Below are 27,739 nucleotides of genomic sequence, written 5' to 3'. Positions count from 1 at the left end.
TGACACCATAAAAACTGGATGTGACATCATAATGAGTGACAGTTACCGTGTCAACCTGTATGGACATGAGAATAGGAGAAAAAAAATAAGTACAATGTATAATCCAAGATTTCTTTGTAACTGGTGGAGGTAGAGCAGAGTGTAGAGTTAATCAAACCAAATACTAGCATCAGTCTTACTAATAGGATGTTGTAGTCCATATTTATATATAGTCTGTGGTGTCGCCCTATCGGTGAAGATACTCTGCATGATTAAATGTCTGATTGACTTCACAAGGAATGAAAACCAATCAGTAGGAGTGAAACACTATAGGATGAACCACACCTCAAAGAATTCAAGAATCTACCTGCACATTGATGTCAGTGAATGGAGCTCTGCCATTGCTCCAGTGTTCCTGCTACTTCAGGACTACACACACACACACACTTATGGGAAGTAGTAAAGCATATCCTGCACCACAAATAATTACAATTGTGATAATACTGTGTTTTGGTGTCCAATTGCAGCAATTAGTGCAGACTAACCGGTGTGGCTGCAGGCAGTGTGAATGATTTGACAATAATACCTCATAATCTAATATTAAAGGATGCAGCTGAGGCAAGAGCAGGGGATATTTATTTCTATTATTGCAAATGAATGACTGCCACACCTCTTGTTAGGCTTTCGAATGAAAAAACACAACAGGAAAAAAATGAATTCACCTGTGACACGTCTAGGAACGCCGACTGTCTGGTGAATAACATCTCCAGCAGATCCACTGTTTGTTGGCAGGACATGGACTGAGGCCAGACAGGTCACTGCCCTCAGATACATCCAAGCGTATCCTTACCTCAGCGCTGACGGTGGAAACTGAAAACAAGCAAGCCCAAAAAATGAAGCAAATGAGCGGTCTTAGGTGATCTGAATTCATACCGAGAGCTTGTGTCCTATTATAACGCGATGAGTGCAGGGTATTGTACGGAAGATTCTTTTGAACTGACGTGTCCAAGAGGAGCAGCTACATGTCTTATATAATTTATCAGAAGTGTAAACCGACTTGTTTGATGTTCATAATAGCCTGCAGAGGGAGATTTTCTTGTAAAACACAGCAGGAGTGACTAATTGCTGAGTGTTTGCAGGGCTGAATATAGTCTGCTAATTATTGTTGATAGTAATTGATAGATTCATGATCATTACCTCTAATGACTGTCATTTTAACACAAGGACACGAGGTTAAGACGACACAGCCAGCTGCAGTGTGAAAAAGGAGAGATTTGAATACATGGCACAATCAGTCCGACTCTTGTACTATTAAACAAAGACACATGAAGAACTAACATGACGGTGGATCAGACTTGCAGCGTTTTTTAAGTGACATGATCTTGAGTGTGATGTTTGCTGATTTTAATGAACCTGCACAGAGAGGTTTTCACTCCTTTCAAACCAGTCAAATTGCAGAAAATAATCAGATCTTATCTGCTGAACCAAAACAGTCAGAAGATAGAAGCTGCTTCACTTTGAAATGCTAAAAATACTCCAGCCTCTGTTTGCAGAATGGAGATCAATAAAACCCAAGACTCTTGATTAGATGTAAGGGTCTATCTTGTTTGGATTGCCTTACATTAGGTCTTTTAAAGTATTCAGGCATGTACATTACCAAATTAAACATGATATGCATCCCTCGACCCGTAATGCAAATGGCTGTTTCAGTTTGTTTCGCCTTTTTGCTGCTTAAGTGCAATATTTTAGAAATGTGTCACAGAGGGAGGGTGGGTAGAACTGCAGGCACCTCACACGCTCACCTGTCCTCTTTATTGCGGCAGAGTGCGAGGATCAGTTCACCCAAAGCTGCTGAGCGGGGAATAGTCTCAGTGATCCAGAGCGACTTTAAAGATGGTGGCAGATCAGCCGAGAACTGTAGATGAGAGATGAAAGGAGGAGGCAGAGTTAGAGAGGGAGGAGAGGATAGGAGACAGAAAGAGAGTGAGGTTAGAAGTTAATATCCCCTGTACGACATATCCTGCATATCCTCCAAGTGAAATAACGGCGAGTCCATCAATGCAAATATGCACAATTACTTCAAGTTTTGAGCTACTTTATACTTTAGACACGTCACAGGGATTGTCAGCGTGAAGCTGAAACTCTGGCAGGAATCTGAGACGGCTGTCTTCGTGAAAGGATCAGGCCAATAATCTTTGTAATATTAACAGCACATTCATTATTCCGCACGGTGAAGCAGGTGGATGTGGTCTCAGAGAACACCCGACTCCCAGTACAAATAGAAAGACATCCCTGCAGTCTTTTCATAACGGTACAAAAAGTGCTCTGTGTATTTAGCGTCTCATTAGCATTCTTTAGCATCCCTTAAGCTGCGGGTCATCACGCTAAATCCGACAGCACACTGTGTTCTCTAACATATTTAAATAAATAAACTGTGGCAATTAAACATAACCATGTTCGATTTCAGTCCCTGAGCTCCGAGCTGTATATGTCATGCCGCATGCTGCCTCCTGTGTGAACAGAAAGCAGAGCCCACGTTAACTTGTGCAGCCGTTTTGTTCTCATTAGGAAAAAAAAAAAAAAACATACAGCCAAAGCCCTGTGTCCTTTGTGTCCTCTCAATGACAGGATTTATATTTCAAATATATCTTAAGATGGGTGGTCAAATTTAATTAGATATTAAGTGTCATAATAAGATAAAATGAGTTTAAAATGAGTAAATGTATATTGAATACCTGTTAAAGAAGTAAACATGGGAGTTACATTCTCCCTGAAGCCATGCAAATTTAATCAAATTTAATCTTGAAAAATGAAACAATGAGACAAAGTCGTTCATTCGTTCATTCATTTAGAGCATATAAAACTTAACATCGATCATGTGAACAATCTTCAAACTGTCAAACAAAACGGTGTGTTTATATACACTTTGTATAGCGATAACCCACACTTTTTAACGATCATGGCAGCGCTCTGCATCAGACGAAAAGAGGAGATTTAGTGGCAGATAACGGGCTCCGTGCCGGGGACCAATGGGTGACCCAATGTGAAAGCGCACCAAAGGCAAGTCGACCCAGGTCAACCCGGCATTTTCAATGTGAAAGTGGTATGAGTACTATGATTGTTTGGATTTCATTACATAAACAACTTCTTACTAGCGAGCCAAGCCGATAAAATCCCGGGTCTATTGCCGAGTTGTTGACCCGGTTTGTTTGACCCGGGTCAACCAGTTTTTTCACGTTTCTTCGCTCGATGTGAAAGGGGCCTAATGAAACACATTGGAATTATGAGCATTTATTGTTTTCATATTCATTTTTACAAGCGGATCAAGAGAGAGTGCACGGACAGCAGAGGATGAGGAATAGCGTGAGTGGCAGAGGGAGAAATAGTGGAAAAGTGGTTAAAAGTGGTGCGGCACAATGATATCAGCAACATAGCCTACACTGGTCCGTTATCCAACTTGATAGCCTACTCACTGCACAGGCGCCACTGCCCAAAAAAGAAAAACTTACCTCACACTATTCAAATGCCGTTCCCGTCCCGCTGTCATCACCAGATACGGTGTTACGCCAAATGCAAGGAAAGCTCCAGACAACACAGTATGAGCGCGACCTGTGCATGCATGGGTTACAGAGAAGAGTACAGCAGTTGAATTGTCTGACTGACAGATCATATGGTGAAACGTTTTTTTTTTTTTTTTTTTTGGTCATATGAGACTGTGGCGGGCCCAAACAAGACTGTGGCGGGCCGCAACAGTCTTGTTAATTAATGGGAAACTCTGAGGTGCTAAAGCAATGTCACATGTAGGTTGAAGCACCGTCGTTAACTGAAATAGAAACAGCTGTGTAGGAGGCTTAAAACTGGGTGAGGAGCAGCCAAACTGTGCTACCAAGGTGAGGTTGTGGAAGGCAGTTTCTATACTATGGCAAGACTGAGCACAGAATCAAGACATGATGTAGTTATACTGCATCAGTAAGGTCTCTACCAGACAAATATTTAAACACAGACTGGTGTTTCAAGATGTGCTGTTCAAACTTTTGAAAAAGCACAAAGAAATGGGTAATGTTGAGGAACATAGGACGGCCAAGGAAACTGCAAATGCAGCAAATGAAAAACACATCAATCACATTTCCCTTCAAAATCGGCCAGAAGTCTGGCTAGAAGTGGCCTCCATGGAAGAGTTACAGCCATAAAACCATACTATACACGAAAACATAGGAACTCGGGTTCAGAAAATGGCAGCAGGTACTCTGTGCTGCTGAGTCAAAATTGTAAATATTTGTCTGTAGCAGAAGGCAGTTTGTTCGCCGAAGGGCTGGAGAGCGCTACAATAATGAGTGTCTGCAGGCAACGGTGAAACATGGTGGAGGTCCCTTGCAAGTTTGGGGCTGCATTTCTGCAAATGGAGTTGGGGATTTGGTCAGGATTAATGGTGTCCTCAATGCTGAGGAAAACAGGCAGATACTTATCCATCATGGAATACCATCAGGAAGGTATGATTAGCCCCAAATGTATTCAGCGGCATGAGAAACACCCCAAACATACAGCCAAAGGCATTAAGAACTATCCTCAGTGTAAAGAAAAACAAGAAGTCTGGGAAGTGATGCAAGGCCCCCACAGCCCTGATCTCAACATGATCAAGTGTGTCTGGGATTACATGAGGAGACAGAAGGATTTGAGGAAGCCTACATCCACAGAAGATCTGTGGTTAGTTCTCCAAGATGTATGGAACAACCTACCACCTCCTTCAAAAGACGTGTGCAAGTACCTAGAAGAATTGATGCTGTCTTGAAGGCAAAGGGTGGCCACATCAAATATTTATTCTTCCTTTCTGTTCTTTCCTTGCATTTTGTTAATCGATAAAAATAAACTTACATTTTTGAAAGCATTGTTAGCGTACAGAATTGTTTCATGCCTGCCTAAAAGATCTGCACAGTACAGTACATCCAACAATTGTATCTTATTCATACAAGCAACCACTTGTGTTATATGCCTCCTTTTCCCCTTTATTAAAATACTATAGTGAGGTCCATCCTGACAGCAAACCAATCTCTGAAGCTCCTATACAACACCTTCTCCTGCCACTTCCTGCCCCTAAATTAAGATTAATTACAGAAGAGGCCAATATGCTGAAATGGGAAATTATGTACCCCCAGGAGCAGGGCTCTATAGATGCTCTGTCTCAGTTAGTGGAACAGCTTTTAGATTGCACTCGCGTATCCTTATGCTGAGCAAAGCAGGCGTGGGATTGAGTGTCTTGCTATATTCTGTGGGTTTGATAATACCTGGCAGAGGGGGCTCAGGATATGATGACACTGATTAAAGCTGCTTTTATTGCATGTCAGTTGTGGGTTGAAGAGCCTTTATCGTTCTAATCAGTCATTGTTCACGCTGAGACAATGCACCATAATTCTCTAGGTCTAACGCGATATGAGCAGACATGATTGGCAGTGTTTAAAACCACTGGATGTCATTCTCTATGAGTCTGGCAGTGCTCATCCTGTTCCTCAAACGTTCAGATACCGCTCCTGCGTATGGGTTGAGGACCTTCTACAGACCTGTCCAGCTCTGCTAGAGTAACTGCCTGTCTCCTGGAGTCTCCTCCATGCTCTTGAGACTGTGGTGGGAGACATAGCAAACCTTCGGGCAGTGACATGTATTCATGTGCCATCCTTCTAATGCAACTCCGCAAGGTCTTACAAAGTCTAAAATCCAATAATTAGAAGGCCTTAAAATGTCTAAAATTCTCTTGAAATCTCATAAAATGTCTTAAATATGATTTGAGGAAAGGTCTTAAAAATGTATTCACGTTATTTTTATTTAAAACAAATGTATAAACTACAGTCTCGCTTTTAAATGTTTTGAGGACGCTATTCAGTTAAGAATTAGCTGACTCTAGCCGAATGCTAAACTAGTAAAAGACAGTGAATGGCCTCCACCTGTAAAACTACTCCTGTTTTAGGGGTCATCTTATTGTTCCCCCTCTAATTCATCTGTTTTTAATTTCAGTAACACTGAAATAGATGAAACTGATGACCAACCAGTTATTAGGTTTAGGGAGCCAATCACTTTTCACAACCATGTAGGTTTGGATTTTGTTTTCCCTTAATAATGAAAACCATTTATCTTAATAATGCATTGGTTTCATGTAACCTTTTTCTATTAAATGCTAAAAGTGCTTACAAATGAATGCATCATTCATTAGCTCGCTGAGTCACACCCTGGTGGTGGTGAACTACCTCTGTAGTCACAGCTGCCCTGAGGCAGGCTGACGGAAACGTGGCTGCCAATGTGCGCCTACGGCCTCTCCGACCACCACTAAATCACTCACTCATACACAATCATACACCAGTTCATGTGTCTTGCCCAAGGACACAATGGACAGACTAGGGATAGCATGGTATCAAACCACCAACCTTTCAGTTATTGGATGACCCCTCTACCTCCTGAGCTACTGCCACTCTGGTATGCCACTCTGCATTTTGTGTTTACTTGTGTTATCTTTGACCAATAATAAAATTTGGATAAAATTCGCTTGGACCCTAAAGTTTTATACGATTCCAGTCCGGATTGCTAACATAAGCCGGCACTAGCTCAACCGCTATCTAAACTGGCTTGTGTTTTTAGCACTGGAAGCTAACCGTACAGCAGGGACCACTGACTCCTGGTCATGGCTTGGGGGTAGACCCAAGGTTAGCTCCACTCCACTCTATGACGAGCCCTGGTCCGTGTGCATGGTGGGAGTGGAAGGCACTCTTGTCATGCACACCACCACTATAGCATCTAGTTGGAAAACAGACATCCTCGACATGCATGATTTTCCTCCTCTGGTTCCACCATCACAGCCTAGAAATGTTCAGATAGTTCTCAAGGCTGATGTCCAACAACTCAAAAATCAGGCTCACTGATTTGCTGTCAGAATAGTCCCCCTGATATTCGATGATGTTACAGGAGTCCAGCTCGTACTGCATGAGGGTTCTCATCATATAAGCCTGAGGACACATGACATTGTTTTCAATTTTTCTATTAGTTTTACAATCCCAAGTTTTTAAAATAGTATTTTTTTAGGTGGTTGGAGACCGAGCTTGAAGCAATGGGGAGAAATGTTGTACAGTTTCATTAAACATGAAAGTTAGAAGTAAACAGTACTTCTCCAACCATGTCCACTCCTGTGAATCCTGAACCCCTGTTTAATATGTCCTACCTATATGCACTCAAAATGAACAGTGTCTTACCTCCCATCCTGAATATCTGGAAACCTTTACTGCCACAGCCTCCTCACTGTTCTCTTTCACGTACGCCGGCACCGTCCCAAAGCTGCCTTGTCCCAGGATTCGCACAACCTCATAGTCCTTTGTGATTGGGTAGCAGTATTTTGAGTCACTTTCGAGGGAGCAGCTTGATGAAGGACTGGCCTCTTACATTTTCATTTTGTCACATACAGCTGGAGGAGAAACATTGACAAGAGATTTTATTTTATGAATTTACACGACTCCTGTTAAATACATTTGATAAAATATCTACAAGACAAGAAGTTTTATTTAGGAATATGTACAACTAATGCACTACACCACTGTAATGATGTATGATGATATATAGTCCTATAGACTCATTGTATACAACAGACAATAATAAATTTAAAAGTAATAAATCCGAATAAAGAAGATAACATACAATGTTGAGTGAAATGAAACATAAGACATAAAAACACAGATGTTAAGTCAGACTACAGCTTAGAGCAAGAAAACTAAAGGTGATTGTCCTTCACTTTCAAACACCAACAGTCACTGTGTTTTGCTCTCACGTGGTTCATATCCCTACAGTAAGCAACTCTGTGTTACAGGAGTACTGGTAGGTTTTTGTTATCCAGCCAGATGGTTGTCAGTTTTGAAAAAAAAACCCTATGTAAACTACACTTAAACAAATTATAAGACAACTGCTTCACTGACTGTTACACTTGATGACTTGCGTGTTTCATCCAATGTCTGACGGTGTTGAAGCAAATTACATAAGAAAAATGAGTTTCTTCTGAGCTTCTCTGCTTGGATGTGGGAGGCTATCTGATCCAAAATGGCTCCAAAATGTTTGCTACATAATAAAGACCAGTAGATCTACTTACTTGGCTAAAAGTTAAGTTGTTTTAGATTGAGTTGAATTGGTTTGTAGATGAATGCTGTCGATTTGTTTCTCTCCTCGTCTGTGGTAAACTCTACTGCAGGTGCTCTTCTTGATTCTGATCTGGCCTAATTATGCTGAAAAAAACATGCCGAGTGAACACCTCTGTGATGTCAGTTCTGCACCTGGCCCAAGTCATAGAGGAAAGCAAAGGGTCAGTTCATTGTACACAAACAAGTGGCAAAAATACTAAAGTATTTTAATACCTGATTATCCATTAAAGTGGAAATTAATATTCTACCACCGATAATAACATCACCAGTTCCTGTGTTCCTCAGACCACTGAACTCTGCTATGAAGCAGCTCTACTGCACACTTCATTAGGAGTATTATATTCTGAGGATAAAATAAATCATGTTCATAATAAAACCAAACCTAAATCCTGTGTATCAGTGTTTTTCCACCTGTAAAGTCTCAATATATTATCTGTTTGGAAGAATATATTGCTTACTGTCTGAAACTTACATATATTACAGATATGTTATGTATATTATTTCTATTTTAAATGTGTTACTTACCATAAATATAGTATGAGTATATTTAGCCCATTAGAACTGGTTTAAATGTTAAGTTATTTAACCATAGACTAAGTTTCAGTAACCTCATGATGTCAGATGTGGGACAAACATTTCTAGATGTGTGATTTCACTTAATCTAATTGATGTAACCTGATTTGTACTTTCAAAGTGCCCTGGATTTTATATAATGGCCTTTTAGTAGAATTGAGATAAAACAAATTGTTCCCATACGGCAACACAATGCAATAGAGGGTTATACAAGATGGATATCATGCCAAATTTTAAAAGTGGAGAAAAGCTGGTTTTTAGAAGTGTGTAGTTGTAGAGTTGTGTATAATGGCTTGATTGCGTCCTTCACAGTCACCTGGATTCACCCTAGACGGATTCATTAACTGCAGATGACCCAAGACATGCAAACGAATTGATAAGTGACCCATTTGCATGAATGTTCCAAGCATATTGTCCATGTCACTGCACCAAAATCAGCTGGACTGAAAAGTATGTTGGACGTAACTTATCTGCTGACACAGCCACAAATGTAATATAATTAATTCAACAAAAGTAAGATGCAGACATAAGGAACATCATGCTTCAGTTAACACTGCCTCCTGTTACACCTCAATATATACACATATATATATAACCATATATATATATATATATATAATGTTTTTGCAGGAAAACAAGACCAAGGCTCCCACTGATTCAATGATATTTTTTGCATTTTTATTGTTCATGTAAGGAAAATGTTCACTGGTGATGTTACTTCTGCCTGGCAAATGCAAGTCAAATGTTTGACATTGTTTCACTCTGTTTTTGGACTCCTTATCCATCTCTTAATGAGCTTAAGATGCCATTAGGTTACAATAATTAAACAATAAAGGTAACTTAATGAGATTCAGTGTGGTGGAAAGCCAAATAACAACAGCACTTAGGACAGAGCGTGACAAAATCCAGAAATCCAAAAACCAAAAGTGAAAACATGGAGAATATAGGGAAATGATGAGAAACTGCAGGGGGACACGACAAAAGAATCTCAAGGAAAGACAAGTGGCAAACATGCAGGGAAGAACACAAGAAATAGACTAATTGGGAAACGAGACACAGGTGAAGCTAATGAGAGCGGACGACCCAATCACGGAGGAGGGAAACCGTGAGAGAAACAAAAACAGCAAGACTCAAGTACATGGAAATGTTCAAAGTAACGCAGGAAGTAGGCAAAACACGAAACTGAGTAAAAGACCAAGCTGAAACTCATGGCAATGAGAAACTAGAAAAACAAAGAAAATCCAAAACACATTACTGGTGGTACTTTTATGTTCATGGGGAGAAAATAAGATGTCTGTGGTTAAATGGGTTTGGGATATGCAGATTTTCTCCAAAACAGATTAATATCACGTGTGTACTGCCATTGCAATACTTTTGAATATAAATGAAAGTATTATCTAAGTAGTATAAAATCTGGTTTGTTTGTTTGTTTGTTTTGCCCTTGTAGCTGCCAAAAGTGTGAGAATTAACAAAGCCCTCCATGTATTAGAGGAGAAGTTTGACCAACTGGGTCCAACTCAGCCACCCAGTCCCCCCGCTGTGAACAGTACCGGAGGAAGATTCCCGCTGAGCGCGCTGTAGGGGTAGCAGAGGAAGGAGTAGCACCTGCTATGTTGTGTAACACAGGCACCTCATTGTCCAGTGTGTGGCTCTGTGTGTTCGCAGTCTGCGACACACCATGTCCTAGACTGTGTTCGACCCTCTCGCCAAGGATTGAAGCAGGGATGGGCAGCTGGTGGCCGGTCTTGTAATGTATTTCACACATGCCAGAATGTGACACAATAAATTCAGCTTTGCAGGTGCAAGTGCACTTTATTGTCCTAGTGCATATGAAAAATATTTTGTACATGATCTGTGTCTTAAGACATGTGAACAAGGCTCTCAGTTGTTTTGGTCTAAACCAGTTAAACTTCTAAACCTACTAAATTATCTATCTATCGATCTGCAGATACTGTGCGCTCATAAATAGCTGCACATCACATGCAACAGTGAAAGACATTTGCAGGAGCCGAACAGCGAAAGGCACATCAATAAATTACAGAAGATTAGTTAACTCGCAGAGCCATAGGGGAAGAGCTTTTATGCAGGTGAAGACACAACAAAAGCTCGACAAATGCTTAGTTACTCAGTGGGATATTACATTATATCAGCATGGACCGTTGCCAGCTACAATTACAAACTGAAACACTGCTCTTTAGAAATCACATCAGAGTCAGAGTCACAGATGTTAAAATAGAGAAAGCAACTACTGCCACCTCTTAACTTCAATATTGACTGTCACTACAAGTAGTCATAATCAGAGGAGGCATCATAAACTCCTTGAAGGCCTCTTTTGGATTTAACTCCTTTGCATATACATGCATTTTTATCAGAGTGCTGCATGTACCAGAGGCAATAGTGAAAGATAGACATTTGGATAAATATGGCAAAAAAAAAAGATCCAACGTGGATGGTAATATCAATGCATTACAGAGTGCTTGTGATGTATTGTGCAGATGAAAACAAGTTCTTGTAAAGGACGGCCTAGAACTGTTTTTCCCCTGTCGTTGATTTATTCAAGATGCTGACTGGTTACCTGGGAGAACAGCACCTTCAACTGAATACATAAAGGGTACGGCCTTAGCACATTCCTTTTTCATTTTTCTATATATATATGGATAATTTACCTTCAGGTCTTTAACCAGTGTGCTCTTAAATGGATAGCTTCCCTGTCTCATACCCAGCTCCATGCGCCCCTGCTGTTGTATTAACAAAATGTTAAGAAAGTTTTCTTGTGCGCGCTAATCAAGCTCATTCTGTCTCACTTCTCCGGCGCTAATGGCAAAAAAGAATTAGGAACAATGACTCCGACGTCAGCAGCCGATAAACTTATCAATCACTCGGTGACAAACGATTCGGCGGAGGGAGACTGAAAGTGTTCTGCCTCTGTGTAAGACCTGATAACTCCCACCAAACATATCTCGTCCTTCACCGGAATGTCAGAGTGAACCCCAGATTCGGAGACAAAAGAATGCGGTGATTAAATTCCCGCCTTCAGCGCAGAAACTCGACACTCGAGAGGATGACACGAGTCAAGGTCGCTGCATTCGCATTCCAAAGCGTGGCTCCTGGGATCTGTTTACTTGTTGTTGTTGTTGTTATTTTTTCATCTGAACCCGCAGTGAGGACGAACGTGAAGCGGGGAACGTGATGGGGAAGGGATTCCAGAGGAGGGTCGGTGGGAGAACTGTCAACATGGCGGGCTGTAATCTATTACAGTGACGTTCCCAAGGATCAAAAGCAATGAGCTGCTGACTGTTTAATAAACTGCGAGCTTACACTGCAGTATGGTCTTAACTATGATTCATTACTGTCACAGAGTCCTCGATGAAAATAAAAGAGGCGCCCGAGGAGGCTGCGGGATTCCAGCCACGCTAAATTACTGTAAATTGCCTCCGCATTACATGTAAAGACTTTTGGTGGAGTTCATTTCGGCTGTTTTCTTTCCCCTTCCTTTTATTTCACCCCCAATTAAAAATGCATGAAAGAAAGAGTTTTAAGATGCTCATGAGTCGCCGTGGGGTTTTCAAGTATACATACTCCAGGCACAGTTTGATATTTTATTCATTAATATGTTTCCTATTTTTTTTTATGGAGGTAAAGAGCTTCACTACAAGTCAGGGCTGACACGTCTCTCCTCACAAGGATCTGATTGCGGAGAACATTCTCCGGTCCTCGCGGGCTTCGCGTCTCCTCTTGCAGCAACAGCTAAATGAACTCTTAAGAACGATCGGGCTCGATAGAGAACGTGGAAGCTTTCATATCGAGAATCTGCAGAATGAGGGGCGATGCGCTACTTAAAGCATGGACTTTCCGCATCCCGGATTTGAAAATACATGTACAGAAAATTCCATTTCATGTCATCCACCAAGGATCTGTTTGGTTTGTATCACTCCATTATGGATTTTCATCTTGGCATCTTCTTCTTCTTGCGTATGCTGCTAGACCTTCAACTCATTGCTGCAAGCCAATCCAATGCGTCGTCGTCCAGGTCAATTGGGCCACGATCACCATTTGGGGCAGGTCCTGGACGGAGACATCGGCCCTGTCATTGATGGCCGGTGAAACCTAGATGGTTCTGCTTCCTGCCACTAGTCCCTCCCTCTTGTGTTTCGGCATCCATGTGTGCAAAGGTGAAATGAGTGAGGCTTCCTCTTATTTTAAACGTCAGAAGTTAAACTGCTGACGAAAAGGTTGTTTGGAATACCAGCCAGACACTTGTTGGAAGTCAAACAGGAACACACACACAGTAGCAGCAGCAGCAGCAGCATCACGGCTCTGGTTTAGGGTGTTGCAGCTGGTTAAAGCGAAGACTCGTCTGACTCATTACAGCACGCTCATTAGTCAGTATCTGTGGGAACTGAAAACAGCTTAAAAGTGCTTTAAATGGTCACCAGAATTCACGGCGCACTAAAGCGATGGAACTATTCTTCAGAGTGTGGGGCGATCCATAATTCATCCTGCTTGCTTCACTGTTATTCTCATTGGCGAAAAAAGGAGACTCTGGGGAATGTGATAGGGGCTGTCCTTGCTGTTAATTAGCAAAGCGTAGAGGGGTTTAAAAAACAAAAAAAAACATTAGGTGACATATGGAATTTGACTCGTTGCGATAATGCAGAGATTCGATCTCCCTTCTACAGCCGCCTTTCACCATGAAAATGTTGCATGAAGTTTTAAGAAAAAGAGGCAACGAGGCAGTCGGTGCTTTTGGGTTCGTTGGCTGCTCCCAGTGTGTGTTCACGGCTGTGTTTAATTGAGGGGTCTCAAGGACGAGCGGAAAAGCATGGCAACGGAATAAACAAGCACATCTCGGTACACGGGAGGCGCTTTCCCCCTGCGTTCGTCCACATTAAACCAGCGCACACGATTCACGGGAGATTGTTATGTAAAGAACCGAATTGATCTTCCCGTCAGCTATGCCGCCCCTCTCCAAAAATGTGCAAAAATAAAGCTACAGGAGCGTAATAATAAATTCCCTTTCATACTCTATTAAGGGGCCGATCGCTCCCCTTCGCAGGAGGTTCACGATATAAATGTGTGAGTGGAGATGGAGGGTTTACATCATTAAGAACCGCAGACGCTTTCTTCCCTGCTTTAGAGCATCACGGTGACGCTCCATCTTCCTCGTGTTCGAAGCATCGTTCGGTAAATTCGCAGTCATGCCTGGCTCCGTGTACGTTAAATAACATTTGAGCTTTTGACAGCCATTGTCAAATTTGCATTCCGGCTTTTAGAACGCAGCGACTCCAGGTGGCAACGACGAAAACCTTTATTTGCATTATTTGTCATCACCTGTCAAATTGTGCAGATTTCTCGGTATTATAAGGGGGCTGAAAAGAACCAGGAACAAACCCGCATGACGGAGTGTTACTTTTAGAGATCTGACAGGCAATAAAGAATCCCGGGCCGAGCTTAACAAATATATTAGACCATTTCCCAAAGCCCAGGGACATATTAGTGCAGTTGGAGAATATTCATTCATAAATAAATAATGGTGATACAGCTTATGGGGGCATCTGGCTTTATATCCGTATTAGCTGCTGCTGCGCTCATGAAACCATGCATCATGATGAAGAGGATTCATGAGCACGACGGCCCTTTAAAATATGCTTCCTTCAAGCCTTTCTGTTGCTATAGAAAAGCATAACATTACGAGCGGTGTTATATTTCTTCTCCAAATCCAATAACAGCTCGTTTTCACAGCGCAGATTTAAATAGGATGAGGAAAACAGCGTGTTTGTGTTGGACAAGGTTCACCCCACGTACAGAGGCTCTTTCATACCTGACAAGCCATCAGCGTTACTGTCATCCTCATTAACTGTCTCCGCAGATGAATGTACTGTACAGCTATGATGGCTGCTCGTGACGACACAATGACTTGGTGTCTAGCAACTTCACAGGAGAGTGTACCATGCGTGGGAGAGCCCATTATCTGTGCTTACTGTGTCACTGGGGGAATTCTTGGATTTCTGCTGCTTTCTTGCTGCAGTGGACCTGCAATTAGAAGCAAAAGTAACATATTTTGGGGTCCAGTTACTGCATTTCCCAACAAGTCCATGTTCCAAAACTCTGGAGGTGTGTTTTGTTGCAAAGGAGCACTGAATCTCATGCATGCAGGCACTTGTTTTAGGCGAGGGTAGCAGCTGCAGCTGCACCCCACTTTGGATAAAAAAAAGTCTGCCAGATAAATGTTGTGTTCCGGATGCAAATGCATCTACGCGCATATGCAGATGAAAGCACTCAGGTACAGCTACGCTCAGTGACAGGTTCAGGCGTGTTTTATCCCACACAGATGCTAATGTGGCCGAAACATATCAGAGCATATAGAAAACGCTGTCAGTTGAAATCTGCCAAGCCGTACAAAGGGTCATTACACCTGTCTAATTCTGGTCAGGCAATCATAACAACAAAAGCGTGTGATATTTCATACATAACACATACTAGTGCCGTGAATGCATTTTATATATACAGACACACACACATTAGGCATAAAATATGACTTAATATTGTATGACTATTGTACAAGTCTCACTTTTGCTGTCACAGTTGTGATGTGAGAATAGACATGGGCCTGCTGAGGGTGTCCTGTAGCATCTGGCAACAGATTGTTAGTGGGGGCCAAATATGGGTTGAGGGATCTAGTGAATTTGGAGGCCAGGTCAACACGTTGTGTTTCATGTTTTGTTTTTTTGTTTGTTTTTTGTTTTTTTGTTTTTTTTTCCTAATAAAAGTTTTGTGTGTGCAGAAGCATCAATGTCGACCAAAGTAATTGGCAAAAAGAAGCATAAAAGATGTAAATATAATTCATGTTACTCGCTTAAACTCCGTTTCCCCAGTCAACAAAAACGGGAAAAGTTATGAGAGAATAAGATTTTATGTATGAAAAATAAAGTCATACCATCATTAATGTGAACCTTGATCTGAAACGCCCAACACAGCTTTACAAACGAAGTTTCAAGTTAACCAAGCCTTATGCTACTGTCATATATATAGTGAAACCCACATGCGCTTGTAACTTATGTTGACAGGTAACCTTGCCTCGGTTTCTACTAAGTTATTATGACTAGCATGCTAATGTTATAATGATAATACTAATGATAATACTAAATAACAGCAAGAGTAGTTTAAATTTCACTATTTCGGAGTATTCATCATTTTTCTGAGTAATTTAAAACTTTTAACAGCGATAGATGAACATGGAGACTAAGCAATTGGGCTACAAAACATTTTACAGGCTCATTTAAGATATTTATGGTAAGTAGACACTGGATATTTAAGCAAGCGCCTTTTACATACTGACAGGTGTTGGCAATAACATTTATAGGCTTGTTAATGGTGAAAATAAGACATTTATTTCAACATAGCACATCTGCCCCATAGGGTTACACTATAGAATCTTCCCTCCGATGCATGATGATTTGAGTTGGCCAGACTCTCTCTAATATACGGCTCTGGCTCTAGCTCTGGCTAGCCTAGCTCACTCTCTGTCCAATCAAAGGGTCTGAATATACTGACTTACTGATGTACACCTGCTCACAGTCTCGCAGTCTGATCAACACTTATTTTATGCTGCAGGGCCTGTAGAACTGATTCTGAAGGCCTCCAGGCAGATTTCTTTGACCCTAGCAACAAAACATGGCTGAAATGTGATTGGATAAGAGCTTTTATATGAAAATACATGTTTGGAAGCAGTGCAACCAATTGGAATTATTTAACAGGTATTCATAGAAAATATAATTAAGTCTGTTATTCAGATATTTTTTAGGCCACCAGAGAAGGCCTTACAGGCAATGACGGCCCACCACTGGTGTATATATATCTCAAATAGCAAATACCGTAAGCCCAACCCTAATCCCAAGCATCTGGAATCGATGAAACATTGTTTACACGCTCATTTCATCACTGCATGCACGACTCTACCAGCCATCTCTTAGAATCACTATTGTGACATTGTACAAATTAGTTTTTTATAAGCATGTAATTTTCATAGGGGAAAAAAAATCATCCCAACACCGTAACCGCTTTGTGATTGGACTTCCACATGTGCACACATCTATATTAAAATCACCATTTTGATGGCTCCGATCGAAATCAGGAAGAGTGACGATTTCTCCCACAGCTAATCTCAGTGTATTTGCTTTGTCTGAAAGCATTAGATAAAGAGAGAAAGGAAATGACAGCAGGGAATAAAAAAAATTCAATAAAGAAAACAAGGGGGAAAAAAAGGAGGGGCAGGGGTCCTTTGAAATTTTCCTTGTCTTGAGCCATCGATGGGTCCCCAGGTGCAGGGATTTAAGTGTGCAGGTACTGTGCACCATTCAGCAGCCCTGATGAGAGAGGGGACGTGGCCTCTAACCAAAAGACCACACACATATACACACACACACTGAGCAATACGCCACATCTGCAGCTGCCCCACCTCCTCCACCCACTTCGCTGATGCCTTGGATCACTGCTCATGTTGTCCAACACTGTTCCGCCTGGGAAAGATCTCCACTATCAATCTCCAAGCTGTCAGCCCCGCTGACCTGCCGGACCCCAGACGAATCCTGCAATAGAAATCAAACAGCTCTTCCTCTCTGTAGTGAAAGTCTGTTGCCGTCTTGCCCTGCTTTGAACATTACCCTGTGAAGGTTGATTGAGTGGTCTTGAGGGTAAAGAAAGAATCCCAGACAAGCAGCATTATAGTAAAAACAAACAGAAAAAGGGCCACTAATTGGCTGCTGTAAAGAGGAGCGCAACAAATGCTCAAAGATTAGATGGGATGCAACTCAAAATGAACATCAAAAGTGAAATATTTCAGTGTTTAGGATCAAAACCAGAGGTGTAACAAGGAAGACAAGCAACTGGAGGCTGACAAAATTAAAACTACAACAGTGGCCATGTGCTGAGTTATTAATGACAGTAGGAGAGCTCCCTAGGAGCACCCACCTGATGCAACTCTGCACACTCAATCCCTTTGCATGACATATCCATGACTTATATTATCTTCTTGTATATGTTCTTTCATTCACAGTCAGATGAAAGTAAACTTTTTGGATTGGTCCTTAACTATGCTGGTGCACTGGTGCACTTTATTTACGACCACCATGTTCATAATGAATCAAATAAAATTCTAATTCAACGACATCTGCAGTAGGACAAATAATATTTATGCACATAACATTTTTCATTACTGTTTCAGTCAGGTCAGTTTTGTTTCCATAAACCACCGGCTCCCACACTTCCACTCATGGCGGTAGCACTGCTCGGTTCCTAAGCCATAATGGTGCGAAACCATAGCCAAGTGGATTTATAGCAGACTCGACATGTCTTTCAATTTTATTTTCACCAGCAATGCTTCACTCTCTTCAGTAACTGAAGAAACTAACCAACTATGCGACGTAGTAAATGACGTCACTTCAAAATGGCGACTTGCTAGCTAGCTAGCAAACTAGGTAGAAATTATATATAAAAAAAAAAACTTATTAAACCTTCCATTTTAGCAACTTTTTAACATTTGACTTTAGCAAATGTGTTATTTAATTCACAGTACTGGGAGCAGCACAGGTTTAATTTCCCTTTTAAAGTAGTAAAGTATGACAACATCGCACAATTCAAAACAATGAATACGTTAGAAGAAACTGCTAGCAGAGCAGTGTGTCCAGCTTATAACAGACTTGACGTGTCTATCAATTTTATTTGCACCAGAAACACTTCACTCTCTTCAGTAGCTGAAGAAACTAACCAACTGTGCAACGTAGTCAATGACATCACTTTAAAATGGCGACTCAGTAACTAGCTAGCAAGCTAGAGGAAGTGTTAACACTTACAGACCAGTCTGCTTCAGCGCTATTATAGAATATTGTAATGGTGTTTGCCATTTCTAGAGATTTTATTGGACACTAGAAGGGTTAACATTGATCCTTCACTGAAAGAAGTGTTGTGAGTTATAACCCGCTGAACAGACAGGACAGAGTTTGCATGTTTTTCCAGCTTCCTCCCACGTTCAAAAGACGTGAATTTTAGGTTCAGTAGTGATTCTAAATTGGCCGTAGGTGTGCGTGGGAGTGACAGACTGGTGACCTGTCCGGGGCGTACCCCTTCTCTTGCAAAGTGATGGCTGAAATAGGCTCCAGCTCCCCCGCAGGACAAGAGCATTGGTGTCAATCTCATTTTAGTTCAGGGGCCACACCCAGCCCAATTTGATCTCAAAGGAGCCAGACCAGTTTCACAATAGGGTATTATAAATAATGACAACACTGAATATTTCCCTTTGTTTTAATGGAAAAAGTACGTTATGAAAGTGTTCACAATTTAATGAACTGCACCATTACAAAACATGTAATGACATTTCTAAAGAAAAAGAAGTGCAATTTCTGCATTTCTATGTCTCAGTGTTGTGTTATAGCCACAACTGTCAATAAAACTGTGTGAAACTTTGAAGTAACAGTTACTTGTATATTGGAAAAATTGCAGTTACAAAGTCATCCCGCGGGCCATATGTTGCGCACCTGTGCTAGAGGACGAGCAGTTATAGGTAATGAATGAATAAAAGAAGATAAAATAAGCTAATTTGAACAAAATGTTTTTTTTAAAACAATGTTAATTGAGCATTAAATGGACAATTTTGCCTAAGGGCCCCAGTATAATAGCCCGTGGCTATAATGTAGATACTTCAACTAATTTGATCAAATACTCTCTGGAGTTAGCTGCAGATGCGCAGAACATACCTTCCTCTTTATTGAAGGAAAATGATTCACTGTTAAGAGTTAACGTCACTGCTCCCATTATTCTTTTTGCGTGTGAGGCAGCGGCGGCTGTGAGCCCTAGACACGTTATAATGTGTTGTTACAGACAGGTTCATGTTGGTGACCTTTATCTGTGCCAGCACATGCATATTATGCTCAGGATCTTGCACCTCTCAGCCGGTACCTCTCCGTCTCTGTCTCCGCCCGGTCCTTCCCCTGAATTCCAACCTCCTTTTCCTGCCTTCTAAAATCAATGATTATTGATTTCCCTGCACTCTCCCGGGTGGAGTCAAAAGAGGGGACGGAGGAGATAAAACCACAGGCGAATTGCTAAAGTAACTCCACTGTACCTCGGGAGACTGATATTATCGTGAGAGGGGAGTCAGACGCTGGTTCGACTCCTTTTGAAAGCAGGGAGACTGGGAGTAAATGGCATCCTCTGCTTGCGAGGGAGATCCAAACAATGCACGAGGTGGATCTCAGCCAAGAGTTCACTGACTAATGTGTTTTAGAGCATAAAATGAGATGCTGATGATCATCAAATACACAGAGAGAGTAGTAGAGCATTCATGATATCTTGATGACTGGTCGACAGTGACAGAAAGTACACGCACGTCAATGCATTTTTTTTTCTTGCATCTGTCTACGGTCACAACTTTCTTTGGAGTTTGTCATTTTTTTCCATTTCTAATTAATTTATGGTAGATGAAAATACAACCAAATGTCTACGGCGTAGGTACGCGTCAGTTTCATGAGCGTGTTTCTTCTTGTATCTTTACTTTTCAAAGTGAAATGACCAGTCCAGATAGAAATTAAATAATTGATGTAATAAAAATACGTGACGGCTCAAGGCTGGTGTGTAAGGGAAAATCTCACTTTGTACCTACAGGCCAAATGTTTGGTCTGTAGATACTTTTACTTCCAGGGTTAGGGTTCACTGACGCAGGGGTTCAAGGTGTTAAGTTACGGCAGAAGATAACTTCTCGCAGAGCGAAAGGCCGGCTCAGACGTGCTTCCGCCTGCAGCCGCTGCAATAACCGCGCTCTGTGCCCGGAAAAGGTACGGAATATTAAGCCCGTCCAGAAATTTTTGGAGCCACTCATGTGCTGCACAGCCTCGAGATCTCACAGAATGCACAGCTTCTGCAGCGGCGAGACAATAAGCGGTTAGATACGTGTGGCCCGTATGCACCAGTGCCCAGCAGCTTATTAACCGGATAAAAGAGGGATCTCTGGACGTTAAGATACAGCATCTTTAAAACGTGTCTCATGCCGGCACAGCTTATTTTGTGATAGCTGAGTCAGTAGACTAGGTTGCAGATCATAAAGTGTTTACTGAGCGTTTACTCTATTTCCTAGATAGAAGGATAGATGACAGGCTACTCTGACTTTGTCAATCATAAGTAAAAAAAAAAAAAAAATACTCTTTTTTAATGCTGTATGAATGTGTCGCTATTAACCAATGAAATCCAGCAGCTACTGTTCTAGTTGTATAGAGTCCTGTTGAGCCCTTATAATTTCTTAGAGAAAGGCTCCCCCTAGTGGCCACACAAACATAACTCACACCTCAAAGACAAGGGACAGGCGTCAACAGTTTCTATGTTTTTAATCAGATTTTTCTTTTTGTACTTGCATGGGTAAACCAACAAAGTATATACACATTTGTCCTTTAGAAGAAGAAAAAAATAAAAATAATAAAAGTGCATACATGATGATAAAAAAAGAAACAAATAAATTAACATGAAAGATTCTGACAGACTAATGAACGAGAAACTACTGAATGTCGATACAGTCGTACAAAAACCAATAAAAACAAAAGTGAGCAGGCGTACACTGGAACAGAGGCTTTAGTGACAAAATAAAATGACACCTCATCAAACTCGGCACAATGAGAGCACAGTAGAAAGAAATCTCAATAAATGCAACATACCGTATTTTACAAAAATGTTCATACAAAATGTAAAAGAAATGAGAAATGCGTATTAAGCACTGTAGTGTTTTCTTTTCTGATAGCTTAAAAAATAAAAATGAGACTCAAGACATTCATTCATTATATACTGCTTCTTAGTTTCTGTATCATGTGAAGAAACAAACTAACCGTTACAATTTGTTCCGCTTAAGGCTTCTGGGAAGTTTCAGTATTTGTAGTGTTTACATTTGAAAAAAAGCCCTCGAAGGCATCTTAAAGACATATTAAGGACACCACTTAAGTCCGCGCAGCTCTATTACTGAAGCACTATAGTATCTGCAGAACGTTAAATCTGTGGCTCGAGCGCGGGGTTTTAGTAATTCACTTTAACTGCGACTTTAATTCGGTGGTAAAATGTACTCCAGCCTGTTGGGTGTAGTATTCATTTTCATTGTTACCTCGGAAAACCTTTTCTGTGACTCGGTGGACAACGGCAAACAAGAGGCGCTGCGACAATAACTCAAGGCGGGATTCTCTAAGCTTAAATGCAGGGGTGACTTTTATGCATTTTAACAACTACAGCCATTAATGTTTTACACCCACTTCACCAGTCAAGAGCTTTAAAACACCAGAAGTTATTGGTTGTTGTTAAACTGCCAGTTTGGAAAAGAAAAAAAAATCACATAATGATTGACGTGGCGTAAACGTTACAAAACTGAAAATTTGAACGTCAATACACACTCTATTATAAAACTATAAATATTTCTTTATTGCGTTTAGCTACATATACATATTTGAGTTTCTATATTGACTGATCACATCTCGGATGCGGTCGAGAACATGGCAACAGGGTTTCCCAACCTGTTAGGACTTAACTGAACTAATGGAAGGCTTTTTACCACAACACATACACACACGATGAGTCTACTTAGTAACCACATAGAGATTATCGCATCCATAGTGTTGCCTCTGCTGGTGTACAACAGGAAATATCAAACAACAAGGACAATAACCCACCGGTTTTTGTGGCGGGAGCACCCAGAGAGCACAGATGGAAAAAAATTCAAGAAAACCAAGTGAGAGAAAACTTTAAATGGTAGAATGCTAAAAGCCATGATGTCATTAAATAGACTTTATATAGGCGAGATATATATATGTATTTTTTTTGTTTTTAATTCTTTTAAGTGCGGATGAAATGTTCCGTGTTTTAGTCTCTAAATGTGGGGATGGTGTGCAAAGGAAGAGATGGAATATACCAGCCATGCTTGGTTTTCTACTCGACACAGCTGCAGATTCTTGCATAGATAATAAAAGACATGCATTAGCGTTTACATGCAATACTGCATTCCTTAGTCATTCTCGGATTTGTACATTAACAACAGGTTCACAACGAAATACAGACGATAACTGCAGTGGAGAAAGCCGGAGGGAAAACGGAAGATTTCTCTTAAACTGAACGCCACGCGTTGTTTCATTACGTGTGTCTGAGCCATGTAAAAAGCTAATACGCTAATAAGAAAATGAAAAGAGTGAAAAAGTACTACAGTAGGTTTGACTCTGTAGTACTCTTCAGTTATAGTTTTAGGCTCCATCTTAATCTGCTAAACTACAACGTCTCATCTAACTATGTGTTGTAGAAACCTAATAATAGTTTCTGCAATGTGGTGGTTAAAGAAACAAAATAGTGTTTTACAGTTTTAAAATGAAAATGTTCCGTTGGAGATAAGGTACCCTCAAATTATGATTCGTGTTCATATATTACAAACGATGTATATATAGTTTGACTCACATTTCTAACTGACCCATGTTTCCGATATGAAACGTAAAGTGACAAGGCATCCTAACGCCTGGCTACGGGAACGGATGGATGACCCAATCAGCTGTTTGTCGTTTAGATGACACAGACGTGTGATGGTACGATCCAGCTCCAGAAACACCCCGCTACGTCTTAATTACAGGCTTCAAAACAGGCGTAAAAAAAGAAAGAAGAAAAAAAAAAAAAAAAGGAAAAGAAGCCAAATTTACATAAAACTGTCCTGCTTTGATCCAAAGTGCCATGCACGTATTCCTGATAGGTCACAATGTTAAGTAGAAAAGAGCAGCTACAGGAGCGCCACCACATTTTAAACGGCCGTGTGTTATTTCTATGGCCTGCGACAGTATCTCCGTACATAAAAGGAAAGGTTTGCAGCAGATTGGGAAGCCATAGAAGACTCCATAAAAATGTGTCGTTCCATTTTCAGAGGTTACTGAATAAGGGTTTGCATACTTTATCCACCAAAACTGTAAATATTTAACGGTTTTGTTCAATAAAGACAATTATTATCACGAGGATGCTGTTTGTCTAAACTTTTTCCTGCCGCTGCAGACAGAACGATGCCATGTGGAGTTGGAAGTTGTGTCACAGTAATAGCCCGCTGTAGCCCGGTGACGCACCATTTGGATTCAACTATGGGATGTGTTTGAACCGATGCAGAGAAGAAAAATCCCTCTGCGTGCACTTTGATAGTCCTGCAACCAATCAGAGCCGTTTTGCTGTAAACACACTGAGCTCCGAGGCGCTCCAGTCTCGCCCAGGCCTTTAAATAACACACAGTTGTTTAAAATCGAGTGGCGTTTCCTCTGAAACCATCTGAGAACCACTGTAAACCTGATAAATACGACAGAAAAATAAGAAAAGAAACACTGTAGATCGAAAAAACTCGAGGATCATGCCAACGTCGGAAGTAAAAACTACTCTACAATTTGATTTTAACCACATTCATTCATTGAAAACGTATACTATGCTGGTATCTAATCTATGAGTATTGCCATCGCGGGTGGGAAAGTCATTCGATGATACGTGCGGTCGTTCGAGACGAGCCTCGTGATAAGTGCAGGGATATTATTTGGCCAACGCTTCTATTGTTTGTACTGCAAAATGAATGTACCATGCAGATTCTGACAGCTCAACATACATGATCCGTGACCGGACAGCAACTGCTGCACGACGGTATAAATGTGGTTCTGAGATCAAACGAATGGCTCATTGTGAATATTCTGATTTGCTCTGATGAAGGAGAAAAAAAAAATGGCAAAGTATAGTGTTCTCCAATGAGGTACCACAGGTTTTGATAAACACTGCCAACAGGGTTCTAGTTCAGTGAAGTGCGTGGTCACAGTTCTGAACGTGGTTATTTAGGTATGTTCGTTTAAGAAACATCAGTGCCAGTGGAGCAGTGGCCTGTTAAAGCACCAGGAGTAATAAAGGAGTGACTTCTTACTGGAAAATGACCCCTGAAACATTGAGATGAATGTACCCTTTTACCATTTCAAGTCTAAGGCCTGTTGAATCTACTTTTCGATATGTCTTGAAATTATTACAAGAATTACACGATCGTTATCTTAGTACTTTATCTATACAAAGTGCGAGCGAACCGACATTCCTACTCAGTGATGCATACAGTAGACGACTACTATTTTGCCAAAGGCAATTACTTGTTTCCATGTACAGCATTAGAAGGCGCTTAAGATTATTTTCATCTTGCTTATGGAGAGGAGAAAAAAAAAATGGGTTATATACCGTATACTTTCTGTCAATATCTGTACAGACACATCTACATATATTTATATACTTTGATTTTAAAGGGTTTCATTCCAAAAAACGCCACCATTTTAAGGAAAATGTACTTAAATTCAATAAACAGTTAATAAAATACATTTCTTTCAAAAAGTACTAGTATTAAAAAAAATAAACTTTTAAAATATTGGAAATCTTTCTCAATTTTGTAGGCCGACTAGAATCGTTTCTCGTTCTTTTCTGTTTTGGTCCAGCCCCTGCCACCTTTTATGCATTTCCCAACTACTCTTTTAATATTTACCATAAAGACTAGTTTGTTCCTGCTGCTACATATCAGCTCAAGACGTAAAACGTGAAGTTGCTTGTTGATTTACTATACGCGCTCGTATCTTTTACCCCGAATCCTCATAAGACCCTTATTGAACCAGCACAGAAAGTGAACAGGAAAGTGTTTGAAAAACGAAGGTTAAACTGCTAGGCTTAAAATAATGAAAATGAATACAGAAATATCTCGGAATGAAACTCCTTTGCGTGTGTGTGAAATCATCTGCGTCGTTTCAGCGTTAGGAAGAGGCTGTTTTTGATGTTATGGTTTCGTTTGCTTTGCGGTTTTAAACGCCTGTAGAATAACGGAGGGATTTCGTTTAACCAGGCAGCTTGTTTTCATGTTAACCAGATCAGTTAAAAGGCTTCTCTAGAAGACAAGGCATTGTTGGTGTATACTGGGTGAATGTTTCTTAGACCCTTAATCTTTAATGTACAACTTGCTGCATTTTAAATCAAGTTGGATTCCAGGAGGAAATTGGAAGTTGAGCTGTAGTTGAACAATCCTCCACCACATTTCTTTACTTTAAAATTACACCTAAACCCTACCTAAAGGTTTAATAGGTAAGAAAATTCTCTACTGTAACTGTACCAAAATTGACAGTATACTACACAAGTATTTTGTGCCACTATAGGTATAGATGATGTCGCTACCAATATAAGCATCTAACGCCAGTGAACAAAACCATAACATCAAAAAAACGGTCTCGAATACATCTGGTGCTCACTGAAACTCAGGCACAAAGAAATTAGCTGCATTACGTCTGTTTAATATAACTACTATCGATGTATTATTGAGGCCTCTGTGTTGTTCGTGCAGGAGATTGCATGCTAGATGACAGCTTTCGGGAAGATGTCATTCTTTCGAGGGGCTTCTTCCCGTTCGAAGGAGACTTGCAACTTACTTCAGAAGTGGAAGACTTGGACTTTCCTAATAGAGTGCGACTGAGAGAGCTGGGGGGCTTGGAAGACTCCTTTGTCTCTGACTTTGTTTCGCCTCCATTGCTTTCTACAGATGTCTGCGAAGAACCCGCCTCTCCCGTCTTTCCATTATCCCCAGCCGGCTCCTTGGCTTGTCCGTTCTGCTTGCATGTCCTCTCGGAGGCCTTTTTGGTAAGCATGGTGCTTTTTCCTAGATCAGCCGACCGGCGGCTTTCCCTTTGTCGGAGGGCGCTCTTGAAGAACGACAACCCCTTCTCCTCGGATTTGCTGCTCCGCTGCAGGTCCCTGGTGGACACGCTGGGTGAGCGCAGACTAGTGACGGAAGAGCTGCTGCTGGAGCTCCTCACGGATCTCCTCTCGGGCCGGTTGCTTTCTCCACCCTTGGAAAGCGAAGAGCGAGCCGCTGAGCTGCCTCGCAGGTTGTCGACCAGAGGGCTTGTGTGCATAGAATCTCGGCTGTAGCTCCTTTCCACCAGGCGCTTCCGGCTGCTTACCGTGCTTTTCTCAGTGACGCTGGAATTCTTCTTCGAGGTCGGCGAGGGAGAAGCCGAGGACTGAGGAGTGGAGCGGACACATGGCTTATGTTGTGGCGTCGCCTCTAGAGGTTGAGTGGACTCCTTTGTTTTGGAGGGAGTCCCACTGGGCGTTGAGGTGCTCTTCTTAGCATTTACACTCTTCTCTTTAGTATTGCTCGGCTTTTTGCCTTTCACGGGTGTACTGGAAGACGTCTCGGACTTGTGGGTTGCGCACAATCGTTTTTTGGAGGTTTTCTCTTGCTCCGCTTTGCTGGAATTCTTCGTGGAACCTGTGCTTTCCGTCTTCAGGCCGAATCCTCCAATACTACTTTTACGCTTCTGTTCTTTGGAAGGAGTAGCTTGGGTGGGGAGTACGTTTTGGTCTACAGCTGTAATCTGGTTGTTGTTTTCAGTTGGCTCGTTTTTGGCGCTCTTCTTCTCCACTGGGGTGGGAGCCCTGCAGTACATCATGTCTAAGAACCTTTTGTTGTTGTCCTGGTCACTGAAGCTGCTCTCCATCGCAGACGAGGGAGTCCTGCTGCCGAAGTATCGTTCGTGTCTACTGTAGCTGCCAAAACAGGACGTGGAAACCTTGTCATCGCATGCCTCTCCTATCCTCTCTAGAGGAGGGGAACATCGAGAGTCCAGGGAGAACCGTGAGGGGGAGTTGGATCTCATGTGCAGCTTGGCAGAGAGAGACCAGGAAGGCTTTATCCCACTGTCACTGAAGGCCAGGGGGCTAGCTATGGACGATCTGGAGGACAAGCTCTGACGCTGAATGCTTCTCACAAAAGGGCGGACGGAGAATCCTCCTAAAAAATGAGGAAACACCTTTTTCATGTATTTTTCATTTTGTAATGAACATCTTGCATATCACGTTCATTATACGACAAGTGGGCCAGGCCAGTAAGATGACAGCATAATAAACTGTAAGTAATGACAAGTTGAGTTTTTTTTTTTATCAATTTCTTTTAGTGCAAAGAAGAACAACTTAATTAGGAAAAT

General features: G+C 41.3%; 1 protein-coding gene and 1 long non-coding RNA gene across 4 annotated transcripts in view; both read right to left on the bottom strand.

The window, feature by feature from the left end:
* Positions 1-597: 597 nt before the first annotated feature.
* Positions 598-3,599, bottom strand: LOC124997396. The gene is made up of 3 exons (XR_007110966.1): positions 3,489-3,599; positions 1,782-1,894; positions 598-849 (listed from the first exon to the last, which is right to left on the bottom strand). It is a non-coding gene; the product is annotated as an uncharacterized LOC124997396 (long non-coding RNA).
* A 4,590-nt stretch (positions 3,600-8,189) lies between these two features.
* Positions 8,190-27,739, bottom strand: part of usp31 (ubiquitin specific peptidase 31) — a 29,781-nt gene continuing 10,231 nt past the window's right edge. For 2 of the 3 annotated variants that reach the window (XM_047572351.1, XM_047572352.1), the window contains one exon: positions 21,075-27,546. In XM_047572351.1, the coding sequence (XP_047428307.1) occupies positions 26,069-27,546 (1,478 nt within the window). In that variant the 3' untranslated portion in view covers positions 21,075-26,068. Of the gene's footprint in view, positions 8,277-21,074; positions 27,547-27,739 lie in introns of those variants that run through there. The other variant, XM_047572353.1, reaches the window with a different exon arrangement.

Source organism: Mugil cephalus, chromosome 20 (assembly GCF_022458985.1).
Source record: "Mugil cephalus isolate CIBA_MC_2020 chromosome 20, CIBA_Mcephalus_1.1, whole genome shotgun sequence".
In the NCBI taxonomy this organism is placed as follows: Eukaryota; Metazoa; Chordata; class Actinopteri; order Mugiliformes; family Mugilidae; genus Mugil; species Mugil cephalus.
Note: the sequence above shows the minus strand (reverse complement) of the source record. Positions and strands in the feature narration are given on the sequence as shown.